This window comes from Pipistrellus kuhlii, unplaced genomic scaffold (genome assembly GCF_014108245.1).
Source record: "Pipistrellus kuhlii isolate mPipKuh1 unplaced genomic scaffold, mPipKuh1.p scaffold_m20_p_40, whole genome shotgun sequence".
In the NCBI taxonomy this organism is placed as follows: Eukaryota; Metazoa; Chordata; class Mammalia; order Chiroptera; family Vespertilionidae; genus Pipistrellus; species Pipistrellus kuhlii.
This window is the reverse complement of record NW_023425541.1, coordinates 3,672,229-3,693,798: the sequence shown is the minus strand read 5'-3', so window position 1 is coordinate 3,693,798 and position 21,570 is coordinate 3,672,229. Positions and strand designations below refer to the sequence as shown.

General features: G+C 39.9%; 1 protein-coding gene across 2 annotated transcripts in view; it reads right to left on the bottom strand.

Annotated features, from left to right (window-relative positions):
- Positions 1-1,034, bottom strand: part of OGT (O-linked N-acetylglucosamine (GlcNAc) transferase) — a 50,036-nt gene extending 49,002 nt beyond the window's left edge. For both annotated transcript variants that reach the window (XM_036411523.2, XM_036411524.2), the window contains exon 1: positions 773-1,034. In XM_036411523.2, the coding sequence (XP_036267416.1) occupies positions 773-809 (37 nt within the window). In that variant the 5' untranslated portion in view covers positions 810-1,034. The remainder of the gene's footprint in view (positions 1-772) is intronic.
- Positions 1,035-21,570: the final 20,536 nt, after the last annotated feature.

Genomic DNA, 21,570 nt, shown 5'->3' with positions numbered 1-21,570 from the left:
CCCGGGGGGTCCCCGGGGTAGGAAGCGGGCGCGGGGTGGCCTCCGCACGAAGGAAAAGGGTGTGGCTCCCCGCGGGAGGGGGGGGGGCCCGCGGGGTGGGAAATCCAGGCCGGGGCAGCTGGTGGAATTGCGCGCTGGCAAAAGGAACCCCTGGAAATTTCCAATCTAAATCGGGGCTGCTCGACTGAAAGAACACCAGGAAGGCACTGCCGGCGGGGTGCTTTCCACGTCCCTCTTGTCGAGGTGACGCGCAGCACACCGGGCAGCTTTTGCTCATCCTCGGGTGATGCAAAGTGGGGGTGTGATTACACAGAACAGTACCCCCGCCATTGATTGACAAGAGAACCAAATCGGGCTAAGGAGAAAGGGCGGCAGGGGGGCGAAGAGGGCTGTGAAAAGGGGGAAGAGGAAGGGCCGTGAGCTAAATGTGGGAAGAAAACGGTAGCGACGGGGAGTGAAAGGACGGGGATTCCAAACGCGGTCCATTCCAAAATATTCTAAGCGTGCACGGCCGACAGGAGCGTCCCGACACAGCGGAAAGCTAGGACCTTTGTGAGACTGAAAAGCAAGAAAGGAAGCAAAGAGCGGGGAAGCGAGAGGAAATGTTTGCGGAGCAGACGGCGGAAACCCCCATTAGGTGCCGGCAAACGACGGCAAGCTCGGCAATGCACTGATGTCATGGGGATGGCTGGAGGGAAGGGAGGGGATGAGAGGCAGAGAACGGCGCGAGACAACAACAGGGCGTCTGCCGAGGTAGGACGGACACCGGTACCTGTGCTGTCGGCCACGTTGCCCACAGAAGACGCCATCTGGAGCTTCTGGAGAGCGAGCAGGGTGTGACTGAGTCCCGCAATGCCACCACTGCTTACGAGGTTTCTGGAGGTAGGAGTGAGGGAGCAGCTCCCGCACCGGTACTCTGGGAGGCTCGAGCGGAGGCAGCACTTCCAGTCTCCGAACCTTAGGAACTCTGCCTAGCCATCTACTCTCACGGTCTTGAAATGGCGGCGACGGCTCCTCCACCGAAACAACACGGGCCGGAACTACTTTCTGGTTACAATCAAGTGCCAGCGCGGAAGGAGCGGGCGGCAGTGCACCTTCACCGAACTGTGAGAGCCCGGGTAACCTTCCGCGCGGAGTCCATTGCGACAAACGAGATTGTATCCAGGGCGCCATGGAGTAACCCTTTCGTTTCGACTAGGGGTTAGGGCACTGTCTGCTGCAGGAGTGCCCAAGTTTTTTCACCGTGAGGCGGAAGGTTAAGAAGCAATTCACGTGACTAAATTTTGGCCAAAGCGGTCTAGTCTATTTACTCAGCCGAGAATGTAGACGATAACATGAATGCCAAAGGAATCTGCAAAAGTTTAATCAACTTGATTCCTACAAAAACGGACAGTTACAAGCCTGAGAGAGCAAGTCAATATAAAATTGATTATATTTCAAAGACTGAACTGTTCAAAACAATGGAGAGTAAAGGTTCATATTTGAACACGTCTTAATTCTGATTTCAGCCATTGATTGAAGTACTTGAAAAAAAGACTGGTCCTTTCACTGGCCAAACGAAGGCACACATCTCAGATTTCGGTCATTCAGCCCAAAACTTCAAAGTCATTTTGGTATTTAGATAATTCTGCCCACAGTATTGAGGCAGACTGCTTCCTAACTCACTGACATGCTGAGAATTTGCACTCCAAAGGCAATCATAACAATATTAAGGGTGATTCATATTCCTCAAAATTCATGACTTTTTTCTGAGTTGTGACTTCATTTCCATCAAATAGCTTTGCAAATCCTCACAATTGATGATTTCATTTAGCTCAAGGCAGTGCAACAATGATAAATGAATTCACTTGCTTATCTACCTAAACCACACCTCTAGGTTGAATTGCAATTGCCCTCACAAGTTCCTTGAACAAATTAGCTCTTATGATCCTCCTGCAGTTTCAAGTCTACTGTGACATTTTGTCAGATTAGTATTTATGCCTCATCTCTTGTTCTGATAACTTGCCAGATCAGCAAGAAATTATTATAAACCACCCTAGCCAGTTTGGCTCATTGGATAGAGTGTCAGCTTATGGACTGAAGGGTCCCGGGTTTGATTCTGGTCAAGGGCACATGCCCAGGTTGTGGGCTCAGTCCCAGTGTGGGGTGTGCAGGAGGCAGCCAATCAATGATTCTCTCTCGTCGTTGATGTTTCTATCTCTCTCGCTCCTTCTTCCTTCCTCTCTGAAATCAATAAACGTATTTTTAAAAAAGAAATTATTATAAACCAAGGGAGGCAACAACTTGGATTTCTCAGAGCCTTTTTGTTTCAAAAAAAAAATCCTTGATTAGGAAGCAAAGTCAGTTACATTATTCAAAACGTTTATATTACCTAGCCATGTGACCACATTAAAAAATACCTAAGTCCTTAAGTTCTGCTTCAGTTTCTTTGAGACAGTTCGCAAACTGTTAATAATGGATATGAGCACAGAGAAAATTCCTAATAATGATTTTTTTTTCAATCACATACAGTACACAAACTCCTGGAAATTGGGCACCAGCCTCTTCTCTTGATTTCATTTAACTGGTAAAGCATTCCCTCTCTCACCTCCTCACAAGCGCCCCATCTGTGGTGAATAAACTCAGCTTTTCTTTTAGAACAGGCTTCTCAGATTCCACTGGCAGATGCTTAGGCCATATTGATTAATAGGTGCTAGCTAATTAAGTTAAACTGTGGTTTAATACCAGGTGATGTTCCCAGTCAGGCAGGCTATTTGGGTTATCCATATTTGTGGTCCTTGTCCTGAGAGAAGAGTTGGAGAATGTTATGACACATTTTGCTGCTGTGGAAATCTGGGTGGTGGAGCTCAGAGTGGATAATAAGGAAAAGCCCCTGTTGGAGTCTCATGAACCATCTCCAGTTTCCTTCCAGGAATAGCACCTAGACTCGCAGGCGTCTTAAAACTATGGCCCGCGGGCCACATGCGGCCCGCAGAGGAGTCTGATCCGGCCCGCCAGGTTTTTTGGGCAGTGAGCGCAGCCGAGGTGTTACAGTAGGAATTAGTAGTTCATATAGTCCGGCCCTCCAGCTCTCTGAGGGACCGTGATCTAGCCCCCACTTTAAAAAGTTTGAGGACCCCTGAAGAGCGTGTAATTTTTAAAAATATATATTTTATTGATTTTTTTTTTTTCAGAGAGGAAGGGAGATAGAGAGCTAGAAACATCGATGAGAGAGAAACCTCGACCAGCTGCCTCTTGCACACCCCCTACCGGGGATGTGCCCGCGACCAATGTACATCCCTTTGACTGGAATCAAACCTGTGGACCTTTTAGTCCACAGACCGATGCTCTACCGCTGAGCCAAACTGGCTTCGGCTAGAGCGTGTAATTTGAAGAACTTACTCATCAAGACAATACACCTTCTTTAGCCAATCAGTACTATTCACTTCTGTATGTGCAAGGTACTGTGGAGGACACAAAATCAATTAGGTTCAAAAAGCCACTAGAGCATAAAATAGAAGAATATCATTTAAGTGATAAAGTACATCACTGTCTATTAATATCTGGGGAGGGAAGAGTCCTTTCAGGCTGGAGGAACTTTGACAAAGAAGACCTGACCTGAGCATTGAAGGAGATGCTTTTGTGTGTTCTCTTTACCACCTATTCTATTCCCCCACCCCAGCCCCTTTCAAAATTCAGACTCACCTGCAATAAATTAGCCATTGCTTCAACTACAGTCCCAAAGCTTGCCACCACAGTGGTGTATTCACTTTCTGTTAAGGTATAAGGAATTACCACAAATGTAGTGGCTTAAAACAACGCAGATGGGCCAAAACCGGTTTGGCTCAATGAATAGAGCTTCAGCCTGCGGACTGAAAGTTCCCGGGTTCGATTCCGGTCGGGGGCATGTACCTTGGTTGCGAGCACATCCCTGGTCGGGGGTGGGCAGGAGGCAGCTGATCGCTGTTTCTCTCTCATGGACGTTTCTAACTCTCTATCCCTCTCAATTCCTCTCTGTGTAAAATCAATAAAAAATATATTTAAAAAAAAAAAACCAGATTGGTCAGTAGTCAGCCCTGCTGGGCAAGACAGGGAGCAGAGACAAGCTCTGGCCGCTGTCACCACCACCACCCGAAAATGACCCCGAAGGTTAAATGAAGCTGGAAGAAATATGTGCTTGTAGCACCAGTCTCTCCAGATGTTTGGAGACAGTATCCCAGAGAGAGATTCATACCTTTCGATTAGATAACTAGACTTAACAAAGGAATTTAGTCTTCAAACATTCCAGAAATCTTTGAACCTGAATAAAAGTAAAGAGGAAAGAGATTTTGAGATTAAAAATGGTGACTGTGGAATAAGTGGATGCTGCTCAGACATGCTCCCAGGAACCAACTGGAATTACAACTAAAATACAGAAACACTTCCTGAATAATCAACAGAAGACTCGCTGGAGAGAAACCTGATAACCTAGGACCAAAAGTGGAGAGAAACTGGTAGGAGGGACAAAGGCACAAAAGGGCTGGCCAGGCTCCCACAGGTAGCAACTGAAGTTATGGAAAGATATCTCAGCTGTGGAGGTGGCCACTAAGAACTCTGGGGTCTAATCCTCAAGCTGGGCCCTCCAGTGGAGAGCACCAGAACTGAGAAGGGTACCCACATAACATCTGGCTGTGAAAAGCAGCAGGGTTGCTGTCTGCCAGGGAGAGGTGGCTGGAAATTCAGGCACCCTCTTAAAGGGCCAACACACAAAATTCCCTATGAAGCTACCCACTCACCTTGTGCTCCTGCAGAGGGAGAGAAGAGTGAACTGGAGCTGTGTGAGCAGAAGGCAGGATCAGGGTTTCTGGGGTTAGAGCTCAGAAGGCAGACACCCAGGTATCCTGTACTGAGGTGTCATCTTTCTCATGCAAGCATTTGCTATCCAGGCGACGTAAATTGGAGGGGAGATAATTGATCCACCCAATTGGAAAACACCTAGCCACACTGTGTGGAGTTGCTCAGGCCCAATAAGAGACTGAGAATAAGAATTTGAGGCATGCCAAAACCGGTTTGGCTCAGTGGATAGAACATCGGCCTGCGGACTGAAAGGTCCTGGGTTCGATTCCGGTCAAGAGCATGTGCCTTGGTTGCGGGCACATCCCCAGTAGGGATTGTTCAGGAGGCAGCTGATCGATGTTTCTAACTTTCTGTCTCTCTCCCTTCCTCTCTGTAAAAAATCAATAAAATATATTTTAAAAATAAAAATAAAAAAAGAATTTGAGGCAGAAGAAATTGCACCACCGTGTTGAAAAGAACTCTTGCCACACCTGTGGATGATTGCTTGAGGGCAATTCAAGACAAATCCTATCAGTCTGTAGAAACAGGTGGTGTCTGGAGGCTTTGAATCTTTGCCTGATCTAATTAATAAGAAACAGCATTCGGCACTGCCCTGCACTAGAGATTGAGAGGCATGGTAGATCTAATACAGCAACAAACCCAAATAGGCAGCCAAAATGAGGAGACAAAAAAACAACCTGCAAATGAAAGAACAAGAGATTTCTGCAGAAGAAGAAATAAATGAAATGGAGATGAGGCATTTATCTGATAACAGAGTTCAGAATAATGATGGTAAAGATGCTCAACAGTGTGAGAAAAGTTATAGTAACTATGAAAACAGAAATAAAGAATGACATAGCACAAATAAAGAACACATTGGAAGGAATACATCACAGATTAGGGGAAGCTGAGGATCAAATCAGTAAATTAGAAGACAGGCTTGAGAAAAATCACTCAATCCGAGAACCAAAAAGAAAAAAAAAAAACAATTAAAAAACAGGAGGACAGCTTAAGGGAGCTGTGGGACAATGAAACATAACAATATTCAAATAGCAGGTGTGCCAGAAGAGAAAGAAAGGGAAATGGGGTAGAGAAAGTGTTTGAAGAAATAATGGCAGAAAACTTCCCTGACCTGGTAAAGGAAAAATCCAGAGAGCACAGAGAGCCCCAAGCAAGAAGAACCCAAACAGGCACACTCCCAGACACATCATAATGAAATGCCAAGAATTAAGACAAAGAAAGGTTATTAAAGGCAGCAAGAGAAAAGCGCTTTAGCTACACAGGAGCTCCAATAAGGCTCATACTTGATTTCTCAGCAGAAACTCTACAGGACAGAAAGGAATGGCAAGAAGTACTCAAGGTAATGTAAAACAAGGATCTGATACCAAGATTACTGTATCCAGCAAGGCTATAATTCAAAATAGACAGTCAAATAAAGAGCTTCCTGGGGAAAAAAAAAAAAAAAAAAAGCTAAAGGAGTACATTACCACCAAGCCAGCATTAAAAGAAATGCTAAAGGGACTGCTGTAATGAGAAGAAATACAGAAAACTAGGCATACATCTATGAGAGAGAAACATCAACCAGCCACCTCCTGCACACCCCCTACCAAGGATATGCCCGCAAACAATGTACATGCCCTTGACTGGAATTGAACCTGGAACCCTGCAGACTGACGCTCTATCCACTGAGCCAAACCGGTTTTGGCATAGGCATACAGAATTTAAATGGCAAGAGATAAGTACCTATCAATTATAACCTTAAGACTAGCTGGTATGCCTCAGTGGATAGAGTGTTGGACTGAGGAATGACAGCCTCCATTCCCAACAAGGGCACATGGCCAAGTTCTGGGATCCATCCCCAGTAAGGGGAAGGAGGTAGCCAATCAATGATCTCTCTCATCATTGATATTTCTATCTCTCTCCCTCGCATTCCTTTATGAAATAAAAAAATGTATATTTTTTTTCAAAGATTTTTGCCCTAGCTAATTTGGCTCAGTGATAAAGTGTTTGCCTGTGGACTGAAGGGTCCTAGATTTCATTCCAAGGGCACATGCCTCGGTTGCTGGCTCAATCCCCAGTAAGAGGCAGCCAATCAATGATTATCATCATTGATGTTTCTATCTCTATCTCTCTCACTTTCCCTTCCTCTCTGAAATCAATAAAAAACATATTTAAAATAACCTTAAATGTAAATAACCTAAAAATTAAATGCTCCCATTAAAAAGCATAGGGTAGCTGAATGGATACAAAAAGAGTACTCAACTATATGCTGTCTACAAGAGACACACCTCAGAACAAAACACACACACAGGATGAGAGTGAAGGGTTGGGGAAAATTTTTCTATGCAAATTACAATATAAAGAAAAAAATCTGGAGTAGCAATACCCATTTATAGCAAAATGGACTTCAAAATGAAGGCCATCACAAGAGACAACAAAAGTCACTACATAACACTAAAGGAATCAATTCAAGAAGATATAAACCCTGGTAAATATATATGCACCCAATATAGAAGCAGATAAATATAGATATAGATGATATAGATATAGATGATATAGATATAGATATAGATATAGATAGAGATAGAGATAGAGATAGAGATAGAGATAGAGATAGAGATAGAGATAGAGAGAGGATTTTAATGGAGACATCAACAACAATGGAGACATCAACATCAAGGATTTTAATGGAGTCATAGTAGGGGACTTTAACACCATGCTGACTTCACTGGATAGATCTTCCAGCAAAAACTTAACAAACAGTGACTCAAGGAAGCGGAGACCCAAGCTGGCGAGGGGAGCAGGAGGAATCTACTGCAGCTGCTGCTCTTGTGCTTGCCATCACTTATCCAGCCCTTCCATGATTACCCTTCCAGCTGCTAAGCATCAGCGAGAAAAAGGAGGAGGCTAGAAACTCCCACCGACCCACTGAGGAGAGAGAGAACTACATAACCAGACATCCTGAAAAGAGAGACCATAAGGAGACAAAGAAACAGCTCACATATGAAAGAAAAGCAGGCATCACCAGAAAAGGAAGTAAATGATATAGAGGCAAGCAACCTATCAGAGCACGAATTCAGAGAAATGTTCATAAGGTGGATGAAAAGAATGGAAGACAAATTCGACAATATGAGTAAGAACCAAGAGGAAATGAAGAAGAACCAAGAAGAAATGAAAACTGACATTGCTGCTGAAAGAGCTCATTAAAAAGCATAAAGAGTAGACTAGAAGAAGCAGAGGACCACATCAGTGAGCTAAAAGACAAGATGGAAAGAAATACCCAAGTAGAGCAGCTTCTAGCAAAAAAAAAATTAAAAAGCAGGAGCGCCTAAGGGAATTTTGGGACAACACAAAACAAAACACCTTCCACATAATAGGGGTTCCAGAAGGAAAGAAAACTGAGCAAGGAATAGAAAAACTTTTTGAAGAAATAATGACCTTATACTTCCCTGATATAGGGAAGAAAAGCCCACACAAATCCAAGAAGCTCACAGAGTCCCAAGCAAAATGAACCCCAAAAGACTGATGCCGACACACATTATAATTATTTTTTTTTATTGATTATGGTATCACATAATTGTCCTCATCCTCCCATTCCCATCCCAAACTCCTCCCTACATATGCCCTCACCCCCCTGTTGTCGATGGCCACTGGCTAGGCCCATATGCATGCACACAAGTCCTTTGGTTGGATCTCTTCCCCTTACCCCCACCCTCCCATACTTTCCCTCTGAGGTTTGAGAGTCTGATCGCTGCTTCTCTTTCTCTGGGTCTGTTTTTGTTCATCAGTTTATGTTGTTCATTATTTCCTCTAGATGTGTGAGATCATGTGATTCAAGAAATACCCTTGTAAGAACCTAAACTGCAACAAGCCAAAATGGTTATGCTGAGAGGCCAATGAATCAGTCTGTAGTGAGTTCCTTTCTGGTCCAACAGTTCTTTTGAGTCCCAATTTCAATGTCAAACAGTTCCTTATGTGTACATCTCAGCCATGATATTTCAGATCTAGTTGGTGGGCAAATGGTGGTGATGCAGGTCCGACTGTCTCTGGTTTGGTCCTGGGCATCCTTCAGTAACACACAAGTGCTGTCTGCTGGTATGGTGAGATGTTGTCAGCATCTTCCATCTCTGAATTGTGTCTCTTTCGTCATGGCTGGAGCACTTCTGTCTATTCCTCTCTGTTACAGGATTCCAGATGGTCTCAGAGTTGTTTTCTGAAAATATACAAACATATTCTCGACGAAAAGTTAATAAAGGGATATTTTCTTTAAATTTGACTTGGGTTATTTTTCATTTTTTCCCCCCCCAAAATTTTTCTCTGGCTTGTTTTTTACACCATGTGTCTATTTTCATGGGTATCTTGCTGTTAGCGTTTCGAATGAAGGTTAATTTTCTAGAGTACAAATTTTTTAGATGTAAATTATTCTCAGGATATTTTTCTTTACATAATATTTTTACACTGTCCCCCATTTTTTAAATTTAAATAATAGGAGACTTTTGGAAATTTTATAATGTAATCTTGATAGCTTTTACATTTTAATTATTTGCGCTACACTATGACTGCTTTAGGTTCATATCTCATGGTTATGCAATTTTACCATGAGACACTCTGCCAATAAGAATTTTTGTTAACACTTTAGGAACAGCGTTTTGTACAGAACAATCAGTTTTTCTAGAATATTCATTTATTTCCATTAGCCACATTAATTTCCTCTGATAAATTGGCTACTATTCATCTGTCAAACTCGACACTCTAGCAACATTCTTATTTATCATGTGTGTATTAGTGGGATTGATTATTTGCCTTCTTGAGAAGGGCCTGAGCATTCCTGCTACTAGGCTGGACTTGAATATTAAAAACCCATTTGCCCACACTATGGGTACAAGACCTCTCAAATAAGTCTTGTTGCAGTGAGAGGGCAGCTGCTATCAGCCAAGTCTCTGTCTGTTACCTGGGTCCCACTTTGAGCTGTACATGGAAAGCGAAGCAGCCATGGGTGCAGGAGACCTCCCTCAGAATGGGAGAAGGTTCAGGAGCCTGCCACATTGCAGGGGGCGGGTGGTGGTAAGGGTCTGTAAGGCACATTATAATTAAATTGGCAAACACCAACAAAAAAGTAAAAATCTTAAAAGCAGCCAGAGACAGACAGAAAGTTACATACAAAGGAACCCCCCAACAGACTAGTAACTGATTTCTCAACAGAAACTCATCAGGCCAGAAGGGAATTGAATAAAATATATAAAGTAATGCAAAGGAAGAGTCTGAATCAAAGAATACTGTATCCAGCAAGGTTATCAATCAAAATTGAGGGTGAAATCAGGAGCTTCACAGACAAAAAAGGATTAAGGGAATTTATCACCACCAAGCCAGCAATGCAAGAAATGAAAAAAAAAAAAAAAAAAAAAAAAAAAGAAGAAAAAAAAAGAAATAGGAAGTAAAGAAGGAACACATGGATAAAGAATAAAAATGACAACAAATAAGTACCTATCAATAATAACTTTAAATGTAAATGGATTAAATGCCTCAATCAAAAGACATAGGGTAACAGATTGGATAAGAAAACAAGACCCATAAATCTGCTGTCTACAAGAAACCCACCTCAGAAAAAAAAGACACACACATACTGAGGGTGAAGGGATGGAAAAAGGTTTTCCAGGCGAATGGAAATGAAGAAAAAAAAAAAGCTGGGATAACAATACTGATATCTGACAAATTAGTTCTCAAAGTAAAGGACATAAGAGATAAGGAAGGCAACTTCATACTACTAAAGGGAACAATCCAACAAGAAGAAATAAGTCTGGTAAACATATATACACACAATACAGGAGCACCCAAATACATTTTTTTAAAAAATACGGGAGGATATCAAAGGAGAGATTAATAGCAATACGATCATAGCAGGAGACTTTAATACCCATGATCACCATTGGACAAATCCTCTACACAAAAAATCAGCAAAGAAACATCAATCCTAAATGACTCATTAGACCAGATGGAATTAATTGACATCTTCAGAACATTGCACCCAAAAGCCACAGAATATACATTCTTCTCAAGAGCACATGTGTCATTTTCAAAGACAGACCATATGTTGGGACATAGGCAAAGTCTCTTCCAATTTAAGAAGATAGAAATCATACCAAGCATCTTCTCAGATCACAGTGGCATAAAACTGTAAATCAACTACAGTAAAAACAATCCAAAGAAATCAAACACATGGAGACTAAACAGCATGCTATTAAACAATGACTGGGTTACCAGAGAGATCAAGAAAAAAATAAAAAACATGCTGAAACTGGTTTGGCTCAGTGGATAAGAGCGTCAGCCTGCAGACTGAAAGGTCCAGGGTTCGATTCCAATCAGGGTCATGTACCTTGGTTGCGGCAACATCCCCAGTAGGGGGTGTGCAGGAGGCAGCTGATCTATGTTTCTCTCTCATCAATGTTTCTAACTCTCTATCCCTCTCTCTTCCTCACTGTAAAAAATCAATAAAATATACAAAAAATATTTTTTAAAAAAAGAAATAAAAAACATCATGGCAACAAATGACAATGAAAACACAACAATCCAAAATCTATGGGACACAGCGAAAGCAGTCTTGAAAGGGAAGTTCATAGGTCTACAAGCCTACTGGAAAAAACAAGAAACAATGGTAATAAATTACCTAAACCTACAACTCAAATAGTTAGAAAAAGAGCAATAAGAAAAGCCCAGTGCAAGGAGAAGGAAGGAAATAATAAATATCTGAGTGGAGATAAATGACATAGAGACCAAAGAAACAATACAAAAAAATCAATAAAATCGAGAGTTGGTTCTTTGACAGGATAAACAAGATTGATGAACCTCTAGCCAGGTTCACCAAGAAGCAAAGAGAGAGTACCCAAATGAACAAAATCAGAAATGAAAGAGGTGAAATAACAACAGACCCCGCTGAAATACAAAGGATGGTTAAAAAAAATACTACAAAAAAAACTCTATTCCAACAAACTGGACAACCTGGAGGAAATGGACAGATTCCTGGAAAAATATAACCTTCCAAAACTCAATCAGGAAAAATCTAAATAGCTCAATAGGCCAGTAATTATGGAATAAATTGAAGCAGTCATCAAAAAGATTCCTGTAAACAACAGCCCAGGACCAAACAGCTTCACATGAGAGTTTTACCAAACATTCAAGGAAGAATTAAAATCTATCCTCCTCAGACTATTCCAAAAAATTTAAGAAGAAGGAACACTTCCAAGCTCTTTCTATGAAGCCAGCATCACCCTAATACCAAAACCAGATAAAGACAGTACAATGAAAGAGAATTGCAGGCCAATACCCCTCATGAACATAGATACCAAAATCCTCAACAAAATTCTAGCAAATCGGCTCCAGCAGCACATCAGAAAGATCATATACCATGACCAAGAAGGATTTCTCCCAGGAATGCGAGGATGGTACAAAATCTGCAATTCAATAAATGTGATACATCACATAAACAAATTGAGAGATAAAAATCACATAGTCATATCAATTGATGCAGAAAAAGCATTTGACAAAATCCAACATCCTTTCATAATAAAAACTCTCAACAAGGTGGGAATAGAAGGATCATACCTCAACATAATAAAAGCTATATATCATAAACCCACAGCAAACATCATACTCAATGGGCAAAAAGTAAAACCATTTCCCATATGAACAAGAACAAGACAGGGATGTCCACTCTCACCACTCCTGTTTGACATAGTACTGGAAGTATTAGCCATTGCAATTAGACAAGAAGAAGAAATAAAAGGCATCCAAATTGGAAAAGAGGAAGTAAAGCTGTCCTTATTTGCAGATGACATCATATTGTACATAAAAAACCTGAAAGACTCCATGAAAAAAACTAATAGACTTAATAAATGAATTTGACAATGAGGCAGGATACAAAATTAACTCCAAAAAATAAAAAATAAATATAAATAAATAAATAAATAAATAAATAAACAAAATTAACTCCAAGTAATCTATGGCCTTTCTATACACCAATAGTGAACTTACAGAAAGAGAGACTAAAAAACAAATCCCATTTACCATCGCACCAAAAAAATTAAGATATCTAGGAATAAACTTAACTAAGAAGGTAAAAGGCCTATACACAGAAAACTATAGGACACTGAAAAAAGAGATAGAAAAAGACATAAACAGATGAAAGAACATACCATGTTCATGGATTGGTAGAATCAACATCATTAAAATGTCCATACTACCCAAAGCAATCTATAGATTCAATGTACTCCCCATTAAAATACCAACAGCATATTTCACAGACCTAGAGAAAACTCTCCAAAAATTCATCTGGAATAAAAAAAGACCCCGAATAGCCACATAAATCCTGGGAAAGGAGAATAAAGTAGGAGGGATCTCAATACCAGATTTCAAACTGTATTACAAAGCCACTGTTCTCAAAACAGTCTGGTACTGGCACAAGAACAGACATAGATCAATGGGATAGACTAGAGAATCTAGATATCAACTCAAACCACTATGCTCAATTACTATTTCACAAAGGAGGCATGAAATATACAATGGAGTCAAGATAGTCTCTTCAACAAATGGTGTTGGGAAAATTGGACAGATACATGCAAAAAAAAAATGAAACTAGATCACCAACTTACACCATACACAAAAATAAACTCAAAATGGATACAGGACTTAAACATAAGACAGGAGATCATAAAAATACTAGAGGAATCCACAGGCAGCAAAATCTGACATATGCCTAAAGAACTTCTTCACTGACACTGCCCCTAGGGCAATGGAAGCTAAAGAGAAAATAAACAAATGGGACTACATCAAAATAAAAATAAAAAGCTTTTTTATAGCAAAAGAAACCATCAACAAAACAACAAGAAAGCTCACTGTATGGGAAAACATATTTGCAAATGATATCACTAATAAATGTTTAATCTCCAACATCTACAGGCACCTTATACAACTTAATAAAAGGAAGATAAATGATCCAATAAAAAAAATGGGCAACGGACATAAATTGAATCTTTTCAAAAGAAGACAGAAGGAAGGCCAAGAGACACATGAAAACATGCTCAAAGTCACTAATTATCTGAGAGATGCAAATCAAAATGACAATGCAGTACCATCTCACACCTGTCAGAATGGCTATCATCAACAAATCAACAAATGACAAGTGTTGATGAGGATGCAGAGAAAAGGGAACCATCATTCACTGCTGGTGGGAATGCAGACAGGTATAGCCACTGTGGAGAACAATATGGAGTTTCCTCAAAAAACTGAAAATGGAACTCCCATTTGACCCAGTAAACCCACTCCTCGGAATATATCCTAAAAACTAGAAACACCAATCAGAAAGGATATATGCACCCCTATGTTCATAGCAGCACAATCTACAATAGCTAAGATTTGGAAACAGTGTAGGTGCCCATCAGCAGATGACTGGATCAGAAAACTATGGTACATCTACACAATAGAATACTATGCTGCCACAAAAAGGAGGAATTCTTACCATTTGCAGCAACCTGGATGGAACTGGAGAACATAATACTAAGTGAAATAAGCCAGTCAATGAAAGAAAAATATCACATGATCTCACTCATTTATGGATAATATAGAACATTATAAACTGATGACCAAAAAGTTAGATACATAGACAGTAAAGCATCAAACAGACTGTCAAATTATAGCGGGAAGGTTAGGGAGAGGTGGGGGAGATAAGAGATCAACTGAAGGACTTGTATGCATGCATATAAGCATAACCAATGGATGCAAAATGCTGGGGGATGAGAACATGTATGGGAGTGGGTGGGTGGGGCAATAGTAAAATATGTACACATATAATACCTTAATTAAAAAAAGAAAAAAAAAGAAACAGTGACTCTAAAGACACACTGGATTTAATTGACATTTATAGAAGATTTCACCTCAAAGTCTCAGAATATACATTCTTCTCAAGTGCCATGGATCATTTACAAAGATAGACCACATGTTAGGACTCAAAACAAGGCTCTACAAGTTCAAGAAGATTGAAATTATATCAAGCATCTTCTCAGATCATAGTAGCATGAAATTAGAAATCAACTACAGTAAAAACACCCCAAACCATTCAAGCACATGGAGGCTAAATAGTATGTTATTATGCGGGGGACCTGAAGCTGCGGGGATCTCCCTTTTCCATGTCCCGCATGGAAAGAGAGATGAATGAACCGGTTCTAAGTGGAGGTGCCCAAGGATTGAGAAATATTAGAAATAAAGAGAGAAGACATAGAAATAGATTTCAAGCCGGGAGCTGGGAGGGCCGCTGACCTCCTCTGCTGGAGAGACAGACTGACAACCTCCTAAGCCATGCAGCACATCTATTTATACTCCAATCCAACAAGGGGTTTCACAGGAAAACAAGGAGCCTGGGAGAGCCCAGGTTCCACCCACTCCTTCCTCCTGAACAAACACAATAGTCAGGGACTAAGAACATCTGCGCACTCCCAGGGCGGGAGTGCAACTGACATGATTGTGTCAATATCCCGGGCCAGTCCACAACAATCTAAAGAATGTCCAGGTGTCTTCCCATTTGGCCCTCTACATCTCACCCTTTCTTTTTTTAAATTTAAACATTAAGAATAAAACTCTAAATTAAAACAATTGCAAATAATGCCAATGCAAAACTAAACTACACACATGTTATCATTTTCAAAACTTGAATGTTAAGAGCAAAACTCTGGCTATTAAATAATAACAAAACAATGCAAAACAACAATATGATAAATCAGAACTATGGACATATTAACATTTTTAGCTACCAAATAAAAGAAAGTCTCTTTTGCTGGTGGTGTATATTTACTCAGAGTCCTTGGACTTGGCTGTGCAAGACTTTGCAGAAGACTGGAAGCTATTCATGCTAGCATGAGCAGGTAGATACATGGTTGAAGAAGTAGCTTCCACTTCAGTCTTTAACTTCTTCAAATGATTCTATCGATATGTTGGCACCACAGTCCCTTGTATAGCTTTCAGTTTTCTTCTCCTTCAACTTTGCTGTCAACGGATAACTCTCAGTCCTTCCTTGCCCTTGGTCCTGGGCAACCTGCAGCATTGCACAGGTGCTGACTGCTATCATGGCAAGGCATCTTCACTATCTTTATTTCTGGACTATTTCTCCTCCATTCTTGTGAGCTCCTACTTATTCTATGGCTGGAACAGCCCTATCAGGTCCTCTCTGGGATCCGTTGTTGCAGGAATCCATACAGCCTTGGAGTTTTTCTGGAAATATAAGCATATTCTCAACCAAAGGTTAATAAAGAAACCTTTTCTATAAATTAGACTTGGGATCCTTTTTATTTTTTGCCCAAACGATTTTCCTTTGCCTTATTCTGACATCATGTGTGTATTTCTGCTTAGTTTTTTTAAAGAAAAAAATTTCTGAATATGTTTCCTTACATAATATTTTTCCACTATCCCCCCTTTTTTATTTAATTATTAGGATGCTTTTGGGAAACTTTTATAACACAGTTTTGATAATTTTACCCTTTTTTGCAAAAAAAATATGACTGCTTTAGGGTTAATTGCATGTTAAGTAATTTTATCATGAAATGAACTACCAATAGAAATTTTAGTTAATACTTTAGAAACAACTTTTGCACAATGAAATTTTCTTAAATATTTATTTCAATTTAGCCAATTTAAATTAATCTGAAAACTTGACTATTTCACTGTCAAATTTAATACTTTAACAACAGTCTTAGTTTACCCTGCAAATATTAATGAAAAGGATTATATGCATCCTTGAGAAAGCTCTAAGTATTCTTGTATTTAGGCTAGACTTAGATATAGGGCAGCTGACATCAGCCACTTCTCTGTTGCCTGGGTCTCAATCTGAGCTGGACAAGTCTCTGTTTGTTGCCTGGGTCCGATCTGAGCTGGGCATGGGAAGCACGAAGCAGCCATGGGGCAGGAGACCTCCCTCAGAAGGGGAGAAGGTTCAAGCCCTTGCAACGTTGCGGGGAGCTGGGGGAGGATCTGTGCCCCACCTCTGTTGACCCCCAAGTTCTCTCCTGATGGCCCTCTGCGGCTGTATCTGTCTTAGGTTGTCCCTCCCGTGAGGAATCTTACCCGTCATTGGCTAACCAGCCATCCTCCGGGGCCAAGCAGGGTGATGTGAGGTTCAGTTCTGTCTCCTTGGTAGCCTATGCCCCTATGGCCTCCATGCCCACCAAGTGCCTTGGGATCCCTTCGCCTGCTGGCGGGGCCCTGGCATTGATCACATATTTTTGGGAACCCAGATTTCTTCTCCAGGGAGGGCTCAGCTCATGCCCTTGGGCAAGAGACAGATCCATGGTACCATCCACCACGAGGCTTCAACCTCAGCATTAACTGAAAACTCAGGCAACAGCTGTGGGCAATTGGATTGTGAGAAGAGGGTCCCTCTTGGCAAAAAGAGCAAGAAGGGCCGATATAGAATGCTTAAGTGCCTTCTCAAGGGGCCTTTCACACAGTGGAAGGGATTAAATCCTTTCATGTGCTTTTTAAATGGCTGCCAAATATTCAAAAAATTAGTTTTAAGTTTGTTTGATATATGCTATTATGAAATACCAAAATTATAATGATATTGTAGAATAATATCATGTAAGGATATTTTTTGCTTTAATCCATGATAATTCAATTTCAATCTGGAAGAAATATTTAGTTACTTCATTTTGCCCTTATAAAGAGGCCAAAATCTTCATAAAATTTAAAATATATGTATATATTTGATAAAGAAATCACTAGCTGTTTCTGGTCTTTATTAGAATTGTTTATAAAATTATTGGATTTTCATTTAGCTGAAAACTTTTATTATAATTTGATAATCTAATTTATTTAAGTAATTAAAGTAGGTATCTTCAGCCGAAACCAGTTTGGCTCAGTGGTAGAGCGTCGGTCTGCGAACTGAAAGGTCCCAGGTTCGATTCCAGTCCAGGGCATGTACTTTGGTTGCAGGCACATCCCCAGTAGGGGGTGTGCAAGAGGCAGCTGGTCGATGAGAGAGAAACATCAACGTTTCTAGCTCTCTATCTCTCTCCCTTTCTCTCTGTTAAAAATCAATAAAATATATTTTAAAAAAATAAAAAGAAAAAACAGCTCTAAAAATAAAAATAAAAAAAATAAAGTAGGTATCTTCATTTTAAAAATAAAGCAAATTTACTTCTGAATTCACAAGCCACAAATTTTGCCCTGCCTCTAGCATAATTAAAAAATGCAGGTGGCTACATAAAGTTAGGATTCAATTACTTATAAAAACATTGGTTTTTCATGTGACTTAATTTATATGACATTGATTATATTGTAAAAGCTAATTTATAAAGTAATTTAAGTAGGTATCTTTAATTTTTTTTTTTAAAAAAGGCAAAGGAACTTATTCAGTAAAACTTGTAGGTTTGATACTTTATTGGTCTGATCCAAAAGAATAAACAGTGTCCCACCTACAGCCAATTCAAAAATGCAGGCTGCATGAGGCCTTTTTGTCTTTCTTGAAATTCTACTGCTGTTGAAAATTTTGGTTATATTTAAGAAGTATATTGTTTTTGCTTTTCTTACAGGCGAAAACTTTCATAACATTTAATATATAGTATATAATTTTTATTTGATAAAGCTTTCCATGTGATTTCAAGTATCGATCTGCTTACTTAAAAAATATTTATTTTAAGAGAGAATAGACTTTTGAACATTTCGGGGCCCATGAAATATGCAAAAGTTATTCTTAAAAAACCTTGAAATACTCTTGGAAAGATTAAATATATAATATACAATATATTTATATATATATATATATATATATATATATATATATATATATGATTTAAAGATTATATACCTAAATTATCTTAGAGAATATCAATTACATTTAATTTGGATCAATGAAATAATCCTCTTTCTTTTAAATCAGACGAAACAAGTAACATATTTTGAATTTCTAATTATATAAGAGAAAATATATTTTAACTATATAATTTCTCCCCATTAAATTTGCACTTTGAACTTTTTTTTTTTTTTTTTTTAAATATATTTTATTGATTTTGTACAGAGAGGAAGGAAGAGAGATAGAGAGTTAGAAACATCGATGAGAGAGTCATCGATCAGCTGCCTCTTGCACACCCCCTACTGGGGATATGCCCGCAACCAAGGTACATGCCCTTGACCGGAATCGAACCCAGGACCCTTCAGTCCCCAAGCCGACGCTCTATCCATTGAGCCAAACCGGTCTCGGCTGCACTTTGAACTTTGAAGCTGGCAAGTCAAATATATTTTGCATGTCCTAGATTAATAACACTTTACATTTCTAAGAAAAATACAAGACATAATTAAGAGCTTCAATTCTGTTCTCTAGATTTTTTTTATGAGGCAAATTTAAACTTTACTTTTTTATTTATATAATTAAGAGCCAATTCCAAAAAAAGATTTTTTGCTACAAGAGTTTGGAGGAAGTTTGTAGCCATTCAATGCAAATTACCATCTTCCTTAGCTTACTGGGAGAGTGGTTAGAACAATTAAGGTTGCTGACCAGCCTTTCTGGCTTCCTGTCAACATCTCTTTTAGTGAAACTGATTTGTTTCAGGCATCATGGCAAAAAAAAAAGACTTTAAACTTTCAGAACTTTAAAATTTTTCAGGTAGCAAAATCAAATACTTAACATTTCGCAAATCAATAATACTTCTATATTTTTAAAGATACATTTCAAATAAAATATAAGGCATATTTAATTAATAGACTAACTTCAATTCTCTAGACCTCATGCAAAGCATACTTAGATCAACATTTCAGAATTATAACAATTCAATAAATTTAGATTTCAGTTTTTATCATTTGATTTAGTAACTTCCAAATTCTTTTAAATTTCCAGCCAATTGGTCTGGCCCAGCCTTTGATTTTCAAAATGGTCACAATTTTTCTGCTGGGGAAGTCAAGAGATAAACTCTCAGCCATTCATAGTAAACTTGCTATCTCCTTTCTCGTGTTTACTTGCCTTTGGGCAGGAATCTCAAGTGCTGCTTTAAATGCCTTGAGAAACTAGCCTGTATTCATCTCCACCACTTATAAGGCTAAAAACAGCCTCTTGGGTTTTTATTCTGTACCCAGCAAAGAGGTTAAGCCCAGCTCAAAACTATGTGCACTCATTTTAAGCTGGCTTTTCCCCTTTACATGTGCACAGAAATCCCCAATGCATTTATGAATTCGTAAAAGCTTTAAGTCATTAGCTGGAAAAAAAGATGGTGAATATGAGGCCTCTTAAAGTGGCTTTTTTGGGGAATGGCGTCGTTTATCTTGTTTTTTATTTTGTTATTTTTTCAATTTTTATTTATTTTATTTTTAAGGAAATAAAAAGATTTTAAGATAAAGAATTATTGGCAGATGCTAAGAAATTCCTTTAATCTTTTTTACTTGGTTACAAGTAGTTTACACGTGGAGGCAGTGGAGGTGCAGATGGTATTCTTAAAGATTCGCACCCTTCCACTCCAGGCTGTAAGGTTGTGGCTGCACCCCACTTAAATATTCTTAAACTCTCCTGTGCTGAATCAAAAAATAAAGTAGGATTAGGAATTTTCTCTGGACTTTCTGCTGAGTATTGGTCACGCAACTGCTTTCTAGCCTTTTCCCAGGTTTCATCAACAAACGTTAAGAAAGAAATAAAGAATCTGACTACGCTTAACAGAATCTCTTTGAGCCATGGGCGTAGTTTAAAACATTTAGAAGGATTACCCATGTTTTACTCCCAGCTAATTCAATTTCACAACAATACACTCCCTCTTCCTTACAGTTCCTTAAATCTGTGGCGCGCAATTCTAGGGAGCGATCCCTTACCTTACCTCTTGTTGCCTCTTTCGGCGCATGGCCCACGTTGGGCACCAGAATGCAGGGAGCCTGAAGCTGCGGGGATCTCCCTTTTTCATGTCCCGCATGGAAAGAGAGATGAATGAACCGGTTCTAAGTGGAGGTGCCCAGGGATTGAGAAATATTAGAAATAAAGAGAGAAGACATAGAAATAGATTTCAAGCTGGGAGCTGGGAGGGCTGCTGACCTCCTCTGCTGCATGATGGAGGCATAGGTAAACACCTAAACTGCACAGCAATTTCAGAACTACAACTAAAAGACAAAACAAACATCATCCAGAACCACAGGAAGGCTGGCTGAGTGGAAATTTTACAACTACAAGGAAAGAGAAAAGCACACTTAAGACTCACAGGAGCTGTGGAAGGCAGAGGTATGGAGAGACATGCAGAGAGGGCTGGCAACTAAGTACACAGCTGGCTTTTTCAAGCCAGAGGGAGACACAAGCTCCTGACTGCTCTGAATTCCAGTTCTGGGCGAGACACTGGGAACCAAGACTCATTCAGGGAGAAACTGGACAGTCTGGCAATGGATGAAACTCGAGGGTGGCTTTCTCTTAGAGGTGCTTGCAGCAATTACTGAGGGACACTGAGACCCAGAGGCCTCTAAGGACAAGACTGATGGGAAGCCATTATTGTTTGCTCCGCCCTGAGATCCCACCTCATGAAGCCATTGTTGTTTGCTCTGCCCTGACTTCATCCAATTCAAGCTGAGTGCAGAAGCATTTGTATATGAATGGCCCAGTCCTTTGAATTCTAAACTTACCTAACAAACTGCAAATGAATCAGTGAGACCCAGAACATCCAAAAGAAGGCCCAAGGCCCCACATAAGCTTGCATTGCCTCACAGCTGGGCCTCATCTGGGCACCTCCAAAACCCAAACAAAGAACAGGAATCTGCCGAGACTGGTTTGTCTCA